At 48.2% G+C, this 14,235-nt stretch overlaps 2 protein-coding genes across 2 annotated transcripts in view; one reads left to right on the top strand and one right to left on the bottom strand.

Moving 5' to 3' along the window:
- LOC119390366 (citron Rho-interacting kinase) overlaps positions 1 to 8,850 on the bottom strand; it is a 102,436-nt gene extending 93,586 nt beyond the window's left edge. The window contains exons 1-2 of the mRNA XM_037657970.2: positions 8,723 to 8,850; positions 4,583 to 4,822 (exon numbers count right to left, since the gene is read on the bottom strand). Coding sequence (XP_037513898.1) covers positions 4,583 to 4,808 — 226 coding nt within the window. The 5' untranslated portion in view covers positions 4,809 to 4,822; positions 8,723 to 8,850. The remainder of the gene's footprint in view (positions 1 to 4,582; positions 4,823 to 8,722) is intronic.
- A 676-nt stretch (positions 8,851 to 9,526) lies between these two features.
- Positions 9,527 to 14,235, top strand: part of LOC119390363 (BICD family-like cargo adapter 1) — a 191,301-nt gene continuing 186,592 nt past the window's right edge. The window contains exon 1 of the mRNA XM_037657966.2: positions 9,527 to 10,289. Within this exon, the coding sequence (XP_037513894.1) occupies positions 10,014 to 10,289 (276 nt within the window). The 5' untranslated portion in view covers positions 9,527 to 10,013. The remainder of the gene's footprint in view (positions 10,290 to 14,235) is intronic.

The following is a 14,235-nucleotide window of genomic DNA, read 5'->3' as shown; positions in this document are numbered from 1 at the left end:
AATCGAACTCGCGACCTCTCGATCACCAGCGCGAAACGACTCCGCCACAAACGGCACGTTCTTGGTCATACTAACGGCGTGCTATTTATTCACCTTTTCACAGGAGAGAAAAAAACGCCGCCATGTTGGGCTGCGCGCGGGAGTACAAAGGCCGAGGTCACAGCCTCGGTAGTGCATTTTTGGGGGGTCACGCCTATTTAGCGCAGCCCAAAGAGGTCTATGGCGGCGCCCAGGGAGCCGTCTGTGAAAAGGTCTATACACCATTTGCCAGTGGCGGTACTCAGAGACCAGGGGGTTCATCAGCGTGTTTTCCTTATCACTAGCGAGATGGCGCGAAGCATGCGCGAAGGGCTCGAAGAGCGCGCTTTAAAGGGGTCATGAAGCACCCCTTGGGCTTGTTGAAAAAACACATCCTGCGGAAAGCTGACACGGCTATGAACTGCTCAGCCAAATATTGGAGTCGTGCGCGCCGCGTAAAGGCTACAAGCGGAACGCGAAGTTGCTGTTTTCTCAGGCGCCCTCTTTTCAAACAGAGGCCGGTTCTCAATCTCGTCGGTGGGCGGGGCGTCTGCCGATTGACGTCGCGATCTTCATTGCCGCGTCGCAAAAGACATAGCATCCTCATTGGCCGATAGCCGACGCAAATCGAGAGCGGCGTTCGGATCAGATGCGCTTCTTGCCACGGGGTGCCGCCACTTGCCGGCGCCGCACACCTCAGTACACGGTAGCCGCGCTTGCGCACGCGAATCACAGCGGGAGAGCGATCGCGTTTCATGACGCGCGCTGACGTAACTTCTTTCCCCCGTGCCATCCCTCCCTTTGTAGCTTCCAGTGCGCTCGTCGGCACGAGAAAAGAGAGAAAGCGCTGAGAGCGTGCGCCCAAACCCCGTAACTCCGCTCATTCTTGACGGATTCAAGAAATTTTTGCGGCAATCGATTCGGGAGGCAGTAAATTCCGATAGTGAGGCCATTAGATCATTACTTGGAGAAGTGGTTCATGACCCCTTTAAATGTCGTCGCCCCCGCGTTGAGATGAGCGTGTGTCTCTACAGGGCCTGGTCGTTCCTGCGCGCGCGCTTATCTTGTACGTCTTGCGCTCTCATCGCAAGTTTGCGTTCAAGTTACAGAGAGCACGAAGGTCATTTCGCTCACTGCAGCGGCCGCTTTTGCGAAAGGAGCGCGCTGCTCACAAACTGTGACAGTTCACGCTCATCCTGTGTATACCTGTGCGTTCGTTTCGTGCGTTCTCCTTTGTATTTCACCAGCGCGCTTTAACTGTCAAGTTGTGACAGTTGTTAGTTCGCGCTCAACCTGTGTATGTTCGTTCCGTGCGTCCTTTCTGCTTGAGCAACGCGTTGGAAGTTTCGAGCTGCTTGCCGTTCTTCGCGTGACATTACAACTTGCTGCTATAGCATTCATTCCTTCGCCCTCGGGGCGAAACAATGCACAACAAACGCTCAACTACGTCCGTAAAGACACGTTTTACTTTCGTGTTATACCGATTCCTATGACAGAGGGATCAACCATGTTTTTTTTTTTTTTTTTTTTACCACCGCGCCGCTAAAAGGTTATATTCAGATGAGATTTAATACTTCTCATCTTTAGGGCAACGCCAAGTGCACTTTGCAATGCGTTTGAACCACAGAGCGGCACCTACACTGCTATGACTCTCGTGAACGGAGGGTACGACTACCACACACAGCACTCTCGACAAGTGCACTCTCTGATATTATTACAGTACATATACAGCCGATCAAGGCCAAATGCTTCTTTACATCGTGTTAGGCGTAAGTACGAGCGGTTAAAGTTGCACTAACACAACGGAACAAACCACCTTTTGAGGATCTGCATGACGTACGCGCACATGAAAACACAACGGGGCTAGCAGACGACGCATGGAGCAATCCACACTAGGCGCGGTCAGCCAGAAGCCGCTAGGCGGCGACTCCGCTCGATCTCGCGGCCAATCGCGCGCGACTCGCCGCCGCCGGTCTGCGCTTTCCAGAGGAGTGACGTCGTAGCTGAGATAGACGTACTGGCGCCGGCGCGCGCGCAGCTATTCGCCTTCGCTGCACAGTCACCGTCTGACACTGCGCTGGAGCCGCTTGATAGCGCCTCTGACTGGCGTTTGCCAGTGTGGTTTAGCCACGGAGAAGGCGAGCGCAAATGCTGCTCAACGGCGCAGAAGAGCGGAGAAGCTTCACTCATCGGATCTCGAAGTTGCCTGGCAAAATAAATATACATGTGCCACATAATACGGATTGCCATGTGTGTGTCATTGGAGCAGCATTAAGCATGATTCAAGCTAATCCTAGACAATCAGGAAAGCTAAGAACAATCAGCTGAACGTTTGCTAACGCTACGTTATCTTGGCATAGCCGAGCTAAGTCACTGCAACATTTTTTTTAATAAGTTTGTTCGTGAGATACACAGACATGACTGGTCTAAAGAATCTTTTTTGCTTAGGCACCCTTTGCGGTCACCATGTCTTGATGCATAACCGTGAAACAACAACGTACTGTATATTTCAGTATCGGCGTCAAGATTTCAGCCGTTTTGGAGAACGGTATCTATGTTGGAATCCTGGCGACAAATCCCCTTCAGAAATGACCCATATACGAGACATGGGAAATGTCTTCTTTCAATTTGCAACGTTAGCTGACATTTTGTACAAGGTATACTCCGCCCCCCCCCCCTCCCCTCCCCTCCCGCTCCAACTTTCTTTACTGTCCCGGTCCTTACGGGACTAAATTTCGTGACACCAGCCCGCTAGCTGAGGTGAGTTTGAGACCCCTGCTATACAGTAAATCAAGTAGCAAGGTTCACACAGCGCCCAGATCGCTGTGAACTGTACACCCTGAAGTGTACAGCGCCGAGTCAGACGAAATATTTCCCAAGCGAACGTATCACCTAAGTGGAGAATACCACCCCTGTGTGCAATGGCACAACCAGGGATTCGATTTTTAGGTTTTTACCAATAAATTTCGAAATATGCCGAATGTGGGAATGTCATGCCTGCCAACCTGGGGACTTCGTAATTCGGGAGATTCGTAAAGCGAGGGAGGTGGGGGCAATAAAAAATTAATAAAAAACGCGTATTTTTATTTATTTTTTCTAGGCGCGGCAGCAATATAACGTTACAGACAGCTATGAATGGTTGCCAGTAATGTTTTTAGACGTCAGCGATCGTACTGGTACTCGTAATCAAACGGCGGGTGAACGCGTGTATGAGGTAAGATTCCCAAGTTTAGTACGCTTTTCCGCATGACACCAGTGTACTGCAGCCAAAGTGTTCCGCATATGGTTAGAAAATTTTATAACCCCGCGCGCGTTCACATGTTGCAGATCAGAAGTTTGCATACACACATTAAAAGCCGATATACTGATACACACATGCAGACGCAGACTCGTGTTTGAGACAATAAAGCTTTCTTGTTTTGCTGTTTTATTCACAATACGTGTGTACTTTTTCGAAGGGTCAAGCAACACCTATAAAATGTTACTTTGATTTTAAAGTTTTCATCTCAAAGCATCTTCAAGCCAGCCCCATCGCAAGGAATGTTATCACGATGAGTCAACACTGCACTGGTTTTGCGACCGTAGCGTAGCCAGAAATTTTGCGACAGTAGCGTACCCAGCCCCCACGATATCGAAACCGAAAGTGTTTTTTTTTTCTTTCTTTTTATGGTGGCGGCATTAAAAATGTATCAAAGCATTCCCAGGCAGCACGATACCCTAGGTTTCTCGACACCAGTGCTTTTACTTAGTGCAACAATCCGAAAACACGTTCCTTTCAAGAGACACTAAAGAAAAAAACAATTTTCTTTTCATGTTAGTGAATTGCTCTTTCACAATTCCAAAATCACCCCGCTTGTCGAGAGAAAACGCGCAAACGCAAAGTGCGGGTGGCGGCGCCACCTTGATATTCCCGCACCAATGGCCGTGACGTCATAGATTTCGGCGGCGTCTACCAGGTACTCGTAACTCGTGTAGCTCCTAATCAGTAAAAATGAAGTACATTGTCCTCTGAGGGAGCCATAAACCTAACATGGCAAGTTTCGGTACATTTCGTTGAGCCATTGTCGCTAAAATACGAAAAATACACCTTGAAGTTTGTGACGTAACGAGAGGAGATTTCCGAGCCAAATTTAAAAATGAAACTTTGGCCTTGATTTTCTCCTCTACTAACAAACCTATGATGGTGAAATTAACGACGTTAGAGTTGGAGTACAATTTATCAATATAAACCGATTCACAGTTCCACTTTAGTGTCCCTTAACTTCTTGCAGAGATAATCTAGGTAGGCCAAGTTAATAATAATTGTTGAGGTTTAACGTCCCAAAACCACGATATGATTGTGAGGGACGCCGTAGTGGAGGGCTCCGGAAATTTCGACCACCTGGGGTTCTTTAACGTGCACCGAAATCAGTACACGGGCCTCAAGCATTTCCGCCTCCGTCCAAAACGCGGCCGCCGCGGCCGGGATTCGATCCCGCGACCTTCGGGTCATCAGTCGATCACCACAATCACTAGACCAGCGTGGCGCGTGCTGTAGCCCTGGGTACAACAGCAGGAGGCTCACACTTATCCAGGAACAGGGCGACGTTCTTGTCCCGGCGTAGAACCTCGCGGTTGCACTCGTCGTAGAGGGCAAACAGGGCATCCAGCAGGCTGTCCCGGCTCGCCAGGTGACGGTTCGGCACTGAGCAGCTCGCCCGGCCCAAGACCAGGTGGTTCAACTTGGTCGAACGCAGCGCGATCGGTTCCCGGGCGGGAGACTTTCCGTTGCCGCCCCCAGCTTGAGCCATCTTGTCTCGTCAAACTGAAAGGCGGAACATGCAAGCGAACGCGGCGTCAACTCCTTGAAGGAAAAAAAATCGTAGCGCAAAACGACACAAGACGAGACACATACACGGGACTGTCCTTCTTGTGTCGTTTGGCACTACGAGTTTTTTTTCTTCAAGAAGTCATGAACCAACTAGCCCAAGAAAATGTTTTACTAAGGCGTCAACTATTTGTGCCAACAGCTATAACATCAAACGGGCACTGACCGCGGAGTGTGAACTGACAGCAAAGTTTTGTAACGAGATGCATATGAAGGCGGCCGACGTCCAAAGGACCGAAGGGGAGGCAAAAAGCCGATGTGGGACAGGAAGTTGCGGCGTCCACGCCGGCCGAGAGAGCGCGTTCTTCGTAGCTCGTGGCTGGAGCCACGCGGCATGAACGACGCGAGAGTAGTGCATGTGGTGGTATTTGATGATGATACTGATGCTGATCAACACAAAACCCTTCTTGGCATTACTTTAGGCATAGCCGACACATGAGGGTGTAGCCAGCAACTCATTTCGGGGATTGGGAGGGGAACAGGGGGGAGGGGTTCCGACCCTCTTTATGAATGCTCGCGCGCGCGCGCGCACGTGTGTGTGTGTGTGTGTGTGTGTGTGTGTGTGTGTGTGTGTGTGTGTGTGTGTGTGTGTTTGTGCGTGCGCGTGTGCGTGTGTGTGTGTGTGTGTGTGTGTGTGTGCGTGCGTGCGTGCGTGTGTGTGTGTGTGTGTGTGTGTGTGTGTGTGTGTGTGTGTGTGTGTGTGTGTGTGTGTGTGTGTGTGTGTGTGTGTGTGTGTGTGTGTGTAGCGGCGTGGGAACTTTGACCACCCCTGCATATACAAAATGTAAAAATCCCCGGGGATGGGGGAGGGGTTGAATACCAAAGCCGCCATCAGGTTACGCCACTTGATATACATACGCATTCGTTTAGTTCATAACAACTATATCATGCCTCTGCACAGGGCACCAGGTAAGCGATCAGCATAAAATTACGGGAAAAAAAAAAAGAATGCGAGATATGGAGCCAGGAAGCACCTGTAAAGAAAATCTACTAATGAACTACTGATCAACTGGATGAATGGTTAAGGTAACTATATTAATTTATGTAATAAAAAAAAGTGATGCCTGCAAGATTGACTTTAGGTTCCAAAGCATGCAAGCAGGCATGACTTATTTTTCTACATACACGCCCGAAATGTGTGTGACGATCAACAGATAGTTTATAACTACCAAGCTAGCTTCTTTATACAAGCAAGTAACTGCAAACTAGTAATTGCAAACTCCGTACGTCCGTCACCTCACATGCACATCATTAAGTCTGCTTGGAAAACAGTTCACAAAAGAGTGATGGAGCACCGTTTCTTCAAACCTGAGAAAAGCACTCATTGGAAAGGTCTTCCAATGAACGCATTCCAATTGAAAAATTTCAGGATCTAGTAACCGAGATACAGAGGCCTTCAATATTGCCATTTGACAAAGATGCCCACGAGTGACCGAGGAGCGTCAACGGTGAGAGCAGGATGGATTAACAAACACGACTTCCCCGGCTTCCTTTTATGTACAGCAATCTTACCGCCGCGTCTTTGCGGCTACGATTTCGATACGTAAAAACTTCACAATGTCATTTCAGAACGGGTACCATTAAAAGCGCCAGCAATATTTAATTTTATTTTCCTGCATTTTGGAACACATTTCTTGTGGAAAACAACGATATTCTTACCATCAGCCCACTCAGACGTAAATGAAACTATAGCCGGATACAACTTTACAAGTCCGCGGCATTTCCTCCTCAAAGGCGTACGAACACAAGCCTGCGCCAATGAGCGCACGCTCCAGACTGACGTCATGAGCTCGACGGCCGGTGACCCCGCCCACGAGAACGTTGCCGAGTGCATGAGTGGGACTATTTCTTTAGGCGCGGAAGCGATCGGCTGTCACGCTTCGGTCGTCTGGGCGGGGCCTCTCCAGACGTGTATGGTATCAGACTACAGAAATAGCTTTTGTGGAACGTTTTGCTTTTAAACTTTGCTACACAACTAATTAAAACTAACATTTGGGCGAGCTGGTAAGGATTTCTATTTTTAAGCGGCGCCAAGGAATAACATTAAAAACACGAACTGGTACAGATTGCACTTGTGCTCGCGTATTATGCGGTGTTTTTCATGTTATTCTGTGACGTCACTAAAAAGAGAGAGACAGTACGCTACCGAAACAACAACAATTCATGGTCATGAGGAATCGCCCATCGGCTGTTCACTACAGGCTGCTACACAAGCACTCGTTTCCGGTGTCTACGAGTGCGCCAAAACTTTACACGTTTAGCACTTTGTGAATTTCAATGAAACTACTACCCAGAAAAGAGCAAAAGTTCCACTGCCACCATAAATAACGCGTGGGTAGGAGGTCCTAATATGACAACCATACAAGTCCCTGACAAGCAGCTCTTACGCACTTAACTATAAGGACAAGTTATTCCACCACACCCGCTAAATTTACGTATAATCGCCAATGTGCAAAGCGTTTAAAATGTTTGCTCATTCGTACGTGGGGTCGATTTTTGGTAAGATTCTTCTTTCTCTCTTGGCATTTTTTGGCTGTTAATATTCTTGCCATAAACACGTTTCTTTTCTTTTTGCAGTAGACTTGATTCTTCTCCCCAGCAGAGCTTTATACATTTTTACTTCGCTGGTTTAGCTTTCGTCCTTTCCCTACACGTGCTTGAAACATTTGTTGTTGTTTTTTGCGTTTTCCCACTGAACATTCGTTTCAATTTAAATGTCAACAATACCTCCGATTTGGTTGTTTCGAACAACTCATTACACTTTTCTTGCAACGATGAGTTACATAATATGAATGCGCTATCTAATAACTAATGGGGCTTCGCTGTCATCGAACTATATTTAAGGTTCTATATTGCATCAAAATGTTTACGCACTGAGCGGCACCATCAACATGAAACAACACGAGATGATTGACTTACAAGAAAAAACTCGAAAGCCCGGTTTTTTGTTTATAACTACGAGATGCGTTAGCTTTATCATGGCCATTCATCAAACAGACCACATGACAGGTACAACGTCAGGTCGTAATCGGAAGTGGCCCGTGTTCTACCGATCAGACTAAGAACTGATGCGATCAGTAGGCAGCGAGATGAACGATGCACTGAATATAAAACACAAAACTACGAAAGCAAGGGGTCATTCTGAAGGTACCACAAAAGGGCGCGCCTACGCGTTTGATGAACACAAAAATGAGTGTTTTCACGCACCTGATTGCTTTCGCAAAGTCCAAGCACACACAAGAACAGACCTGACTACAGAAAAACACGCAAATCTTGTTTGAATGACACAGCAGATTTGATTCAAGCTGACAAGCCGGAACTAGCAGATAGAGCGTCCTAGAAATACGCGGATGGTTTCTAAATGCACAGATAATGAGGACGCAGAGGCCATACATACGTACTTGCTGCGTTCCCGCGAACAACACTTAGAAGAGGATAGCTGTTTCCTTCATCTGACGGTGCACTTTATGCGCAGAAAAGTGCGCTCCGCGCACCAGTAAACAGTTCGATCCGGTAAACTCGCCACCTCCGTCGCCGCCTCTTCACTTGCTATAAATGGCAGTCGAACTAAAAGAAATAAACGAAGATTCCGATGCGGTCGCTTTTCCGCCGTCGGCACGGACTTCCTTGATGCATTTGCATACCACAATAATTACTGTTTTTAAACTAGTAACGGAAAGTTATCGCCTGAAGCGTCCGGAGGCCGCGGCTTTCGGAAGGATTTTAAACCGAACGACCATTCATACCGTAACGGTTCAGACACCAATAACAACTGGGCGTCGAGTACTTCTCGACTCAAATAGCGACTAAAGCATTGGGTTATGAACTTAAACTTACGTCGGCGACGACCAGTAGCGGTTAATCCATTGAAAAGAGCTGTTTCTTCGAAGTTACCGCGAGGTTTGTGTACAACTGCATTTAAACACCTCAAAAGCAAAAGAGCGACGCCGCCAGCATCATTGTTGCCCGGTGAAGCGGTGGAGTCAGGCTAAGCTCGTCCTAAGCTTCCAAATTCAAAACGGTTTAGCTACTAGTTTACTCACTCAAAAATCTTATTAAGCTGAAATTATATTTGTTGTGAATAAAAATTTATTACATTATCTTGAATGCAGCTGTCTTTAAATAAAACATAGGTTCTATGAAATAAAATTATGCAAATCTTGAGGCCATTGTTCTGCTCGTTGCATGAGGCAGAAGGGATAACGGCAGTCAAAATACGTCGTAGACAAATGTCTTAGGTTTTAAAGATGGCAAACGTGACGTCTTATTACCTCATTAATTTCACTTTTTCTCGATTTATTCGGCGCTTGCAGTCCATAAAAACGTAGCCTTCGAGACCTGTGATCGCCTCTCGAGGAAAACCGCCGCTTGAAGCGCTACTATTCAATGGTCTCTTAGGATTGGTCAGCCAACTCGTGACGACAAAATGACGTTGCCATAACCGTGACGTACCCACACACCTGGTGAGAGAGGAGGATACAGGCGGAACGCGAGACAGCGCGCGCGCGCGCGCGAGTTTTGTTTTTAGTTTTTCGCAATTTTCCGGGCGACGGGTCGACCTCCTCTCTCTCGTCGAGCCACCGGCGTCAGGTAGCGAGGCGAAGCTGGCGAAGCCGCCGGGCTGCTTGCCGGGGTGAAGCAAAGCGCAAAGCTCTGGCAGTCGCGTACGGAGAGAGCGCGGCATCACTCGGGACGTCCGATGCGAGGCGCGCGCTCGGGACATGGCTTCGTGACTCGCGCGTATACGGTGATCAACTCGCAGAAGCACACGGATTCACCTCGTGCTCGATGGGACACGAACAGCGGCGGCAACCGCATCGCTATTGAAATCCGCCAGCAGATGGCAACGACATTCCTTCACCGAGGTTGATTGAGCTTGTGTGTCGACAGCTGCATCGCTCTATGGATACCAACAGGCGGCTTGCGACTGAACCACCGGTGTCATTCGCCTAAGTGCTTGACATTTCGCCGCCTGCACATCTACGCGTAGAGCACGCTGGCTGGATTCCCGGAACGTCGTCACGTTGTGTGCCTTTTGAGTGTTGTTGATTGAGTGTGCGACTCGGTTTCCTGTTTTCGTGTGGTTGTTTGTTTGTGACGCGGTCTCTTCTGATGCGTGAGTACTGTGATGTGTGCATGCCGGCTGGAAGGGATGCAGCCGACGACCGGCGCTAGTCACTCTCCCATGCTGGGTGAACTCGAGGATTACCTGCACGAGATTCGGGGCCGCGATGTGGCGCCCGAAGATGACGACGCTGAGCCCGGAGACGTGTACTCTCAGCTGGCGCAGAAGGAGAAAGACCTTCTGCTGGCAGCCGAGATCGGAAAGGAGCTGCTCGAGCGAAACTCGGACCTCAGCCGGCAGAATGAGAGGCTCACTGAGGAGTACTCAAGGAAACTCGAGGTGAGCACTGCATGCTCTGGGAAAAATAACGCGGCTCGCATCGCAATTAAATTCAAGTGTGCTCGCTGCACGTCCGAATGCTTATCTGAGCCTCGCTGGTGTGTTTGGGGGTTATATCGCAGCGATTTGCTGTGCGGCCCAAAAGGAACACACGAATGAGCACCTTTCGTATTGATGCCCACCCTAACTGCAAGTGGATGTGTAAACATTGTTTCTAATTTGCATAACGCTACTACCAGTGCCGTAAACACCAGCAGTGTTATGCAAATCTAAGCCACTATAATCTTGCAAGAAAGCGAGATCTACACCCCTGCACACAAGTGTTCCCTTTAAGAATGGACCCGTTTGTACATGAAGCAACCATCTAATGATGTGTTTGGCTGTGGGTTCAGCCTAATGGTGATCAAATCGTTTCGGTTTATATAGCTTCACAATCTGCTTGCAATCAACTAGTTATCGAGATCCAACACTTTCCGATGTGTGATCACACGTACGGCTACCTGTTCAGCCAACGATGAAATTGAAAGTTTTAGTCATTAATTATAACGATCGCTGAATACAGTATATAGCGCTTACGTATGAACTGTCAAAAAAAAACAACGAAAAAAAAAAACGTGTACGCGTTCTGACGCCTCGCGATAACCTTATTCGTTTCAATGGTGTCACTACAAGGGTAGGGCCTATTGCTGTTCAGATTGGATGCTTAGCATTAACTATAATTAACGCCCCACTTGGCACTCCTAAAAAGGGGAGTCTGCGGCACGTTTTTAGGGCACGTGCTGCAATATTCTGCAATTTACTTCGTTAAAAAAATAACAAAAAGAGCGGAGCGGTTTCGCTGACAGCTGTGGAAAATGCTTCCCGCGGCGTTGCTTTTTCATCAGTGTTCACTGTTCGTTTTTTTTTTTTTTTTTTTCACACTGTCTGGCGAGTTGAAAGTTAACTGCCCGCTCCTCACGCGCGCTCATTTTGTTACTGACTTCGAGGTTAACACTGAGCTCGCTAGAATAACAGGCATTTCGAGGCTTTCACCACCAAAACCGCTCGCGAAGCAACGAGCGAAAAACGGGGGGAACGTTCCAGTTTCTAAAAAGAATGCACGGGGTAGTTTTTTTGTTTGTTTTTTCGCGCTTCCTCGCCGTCTGCGACGGACGAGTTCGCAGCACATGTTCGGCCGTGAAGTGAGTCACACCGTCGAGCGCGATTACGCTTATCGCTGCTGATCCGCGGTACAACTACCTGTCTGGGAATCCGAACGCCTGTCCTGCAGTCCTCGCTTCAGTGAGTGCTGTAATCCTGCCGATTTGCACGTAAATGTGTATACGTGGGCGTTCTGGGAACGTACAGTTGTGAGCAACATGAAAGGGAATACCGAAACTACTTTCGTACAGTGGCTAAACGCAACTGTCAAGCGCAGAAAGCATTCATAACACTGAACGTTCAAGTGGAAAGGTGTAACCTTTTGCAAATCGACGCGATAGATTCTTGCGCACACACGACCAGTAATTGTTGCTTGTACACGAACTCGCTGTTCCCTTTCATATTGCTTACGACTGTATGCATACTATTCTGCGAGAGAAGTGGACGGTTAAACAGCGCAATGAATTCAACTTGACCGCCTGCCTCCCATTGAGCGCATCCAAGATATGACAAATGTAACGTTTTGGCATTCTGGTACCATCGAAATTCATATGCCATGGCCTGGGTATCGAACCCGCGATCTTGTAATCAGTAGTTCTAACTTGTACGACATGGCCACCACGGAGAGCTGAAAAGGCTTGAATAAGTCATCGTGTATGCATGAGGGACTTGCGGCGGCTGTCTACATGCAAGTGTTCGAGTCAGATCGACGATCAGTGTATGGTCGTGGTATCCTGCTTGCCATAGAACGAAGTTGTGGGTTCGATTCCCGGATGCGGCGTATTGTACGGTATGTATAAGCGAAACCATTAGTGTACCGAAAATTGGACTCACTATGAAAAATTTAGGTGTCCGAAATTTAATCCTCAGCTTCTTGCGACGTGTCCGATCGCCAAGTTGTGGCTTCTGCTAACACGCTTGATCTAATTTAATTAAAGTAAATTTGAGCTTTTACAGCGTTGATATAAGTCCGCTTACAGCGTCGCGTGTTAAAGAAAAGAAAAAAAAGGCAGTGTTTTCTCTTGAACGCGCGCAGAAAAGACCCGCTTTGTTTTCTGCCAAGGTGACGATCGGTTGCCACGGCAACGAAACAGAGTGGTTTCCAACGCGGCACGTGCCCGTGGATGGATCGTTAACCTTGATGGACGTTTCCAGAGCGGCATATCAACTCGATATGTGCCGCCGTGCTATTCGCCGCGTTATCCATGCGGCAGCGACTGATCGGCATTGCATGAATTGACCGCTTCTGTTGTGCAGCACGCGCCGGTCGTGTTATAACACGTTACGGTGCCTGAGTCGTTTCAAGTTGCACAGTGGTTGCAGTGTGTACAAAATAACAGTATTCCCGTAGTCGACGGGCCGTGACGGAGACCGCACATCGTACGACAAGAGTTCCACGGTGGCGACGAATATGCACGTCGTTCGGTGACCTTCCGGACCTGAGCTTATTGTTGTACCATATATATGCGCACTGTCACTCACCGGCAGCGCCGGTTGTCCCTAAGCCAAAGCGGATGAACACCACAGTTCGCTCTATAGCTTAAAAAGTTATTAATTAATTAGTGTTAGTTAATTAATGTTTAACAGCCCGTGCAGGACACCTGTTTTGTGCTTCGTCGTATATAAGACGTCTTAACGATAGCAGAGCGATGATAACATGCCTTTCACCTGAGATCCGCCGTATGTGCTCTAGTTGTTATGGTGCTTGAATGCTGACCCGAAGGTCGCGGGATCGAATCCCGGCCGCGGCGGCCGCATTTCGATGGAGGCGAAATGCTAGAGGCCCGTGTATACTTAGATTTAGGTGCACGTTAAAGAACCCCTGGTGGTCCAAATTTCCGGAGCCCTCCTCTGCGCCGTCCCTCCTGATCGTATCGTGGTTTTGGGACGTAAAACCCCAACGATTATTATTATTATTATGCCTTTAGTTTGAAAGGGAATCCGAAAGGACCTATACGATGATGGCTTCGCGTGTTTTCGCGTTTGTCTCGCTGTTCACGCAACTATTGTTGGGACTGTTTTTACGACGTCCGTATTTTTTTCCTTTTCCTTTGCTGGGAGCTGCGTCCAATTACATTAGCGCTAGAGCCGGTGGGTTGGTGCTTATACGTACGTACTACGTATATCGTCGCGACGAGCAACCGAAAAAAGCAAAGAAATTGAAAAACAAAAGAGTAGCACTGACATCGCAAGTGCGATTGAGTCGCAGTTGCAAAATCCATTCTCACTTTGCGCCTCGTAGCCTCCACTCGGTGTACATGCGATGCATGTGCAAGTGGCATGCTGCGTGCTGATGGCGTATTGCACGAGGGATGCGTATAACCTATCACAGCGCTCGAATGGGAAAGAAAAAAAAAAAAAACGCTTCGTGCACGATTTTCTCTCCGCGCGGCTGCCGTTAATTAGGCGGCCGCCGTTCATTTGGCTTACGCCACTCAAGAAACACTGGTTCTTGGGCAGCCGCTACATGTTCCCGTTTCTTCTTCCTTGCTTACACCGATCCTCGCCTTATTGGCGGCCGTGGCCACGAGACGAAGGTATATGATGAATCGTCGCAGCTAAATTCAATTAGCCGTTCTCCCGCGCCGTAGCACAGCGAGTGCTGCTCGGATGTTGTGAACATTAATCGCTCCTGTATATACACAGCCTGTAAGCTGAAAGAGGTTTAATGTATCAATTAAGGATGACGTTAGAGCGCGTGACAGCGCATAATATGCAAGCGCGCGTGTTTCCATAGCTGCTGTCGACGCTAAGGTATAACGTAAATGTTATAGCATTATCACTGTTAATTGGTGTATAATAATAT

Source organism: Rhipicephalus sanguineus, chromosome 4 (assembly GCF_013339695.2).
Source record: "Rhipicephalus sanguineus isolate Rsan-2018 chromosome 4, BIME_Rsan_1.4, whole genome shotgun sequence".
Taxonomy (NCBI): domain Eukaryota; kingdom Metazoa; phylum Arthropoda; class Arachnida; order Ixodida; family Ixodidae; genus Rhipicephalus; species Rhipicephalus sanguineus.
Note: the sequence above shows the minus strand (reverse complement) of the source record. Positions and strands in the feature narration are given on the sequence as shown.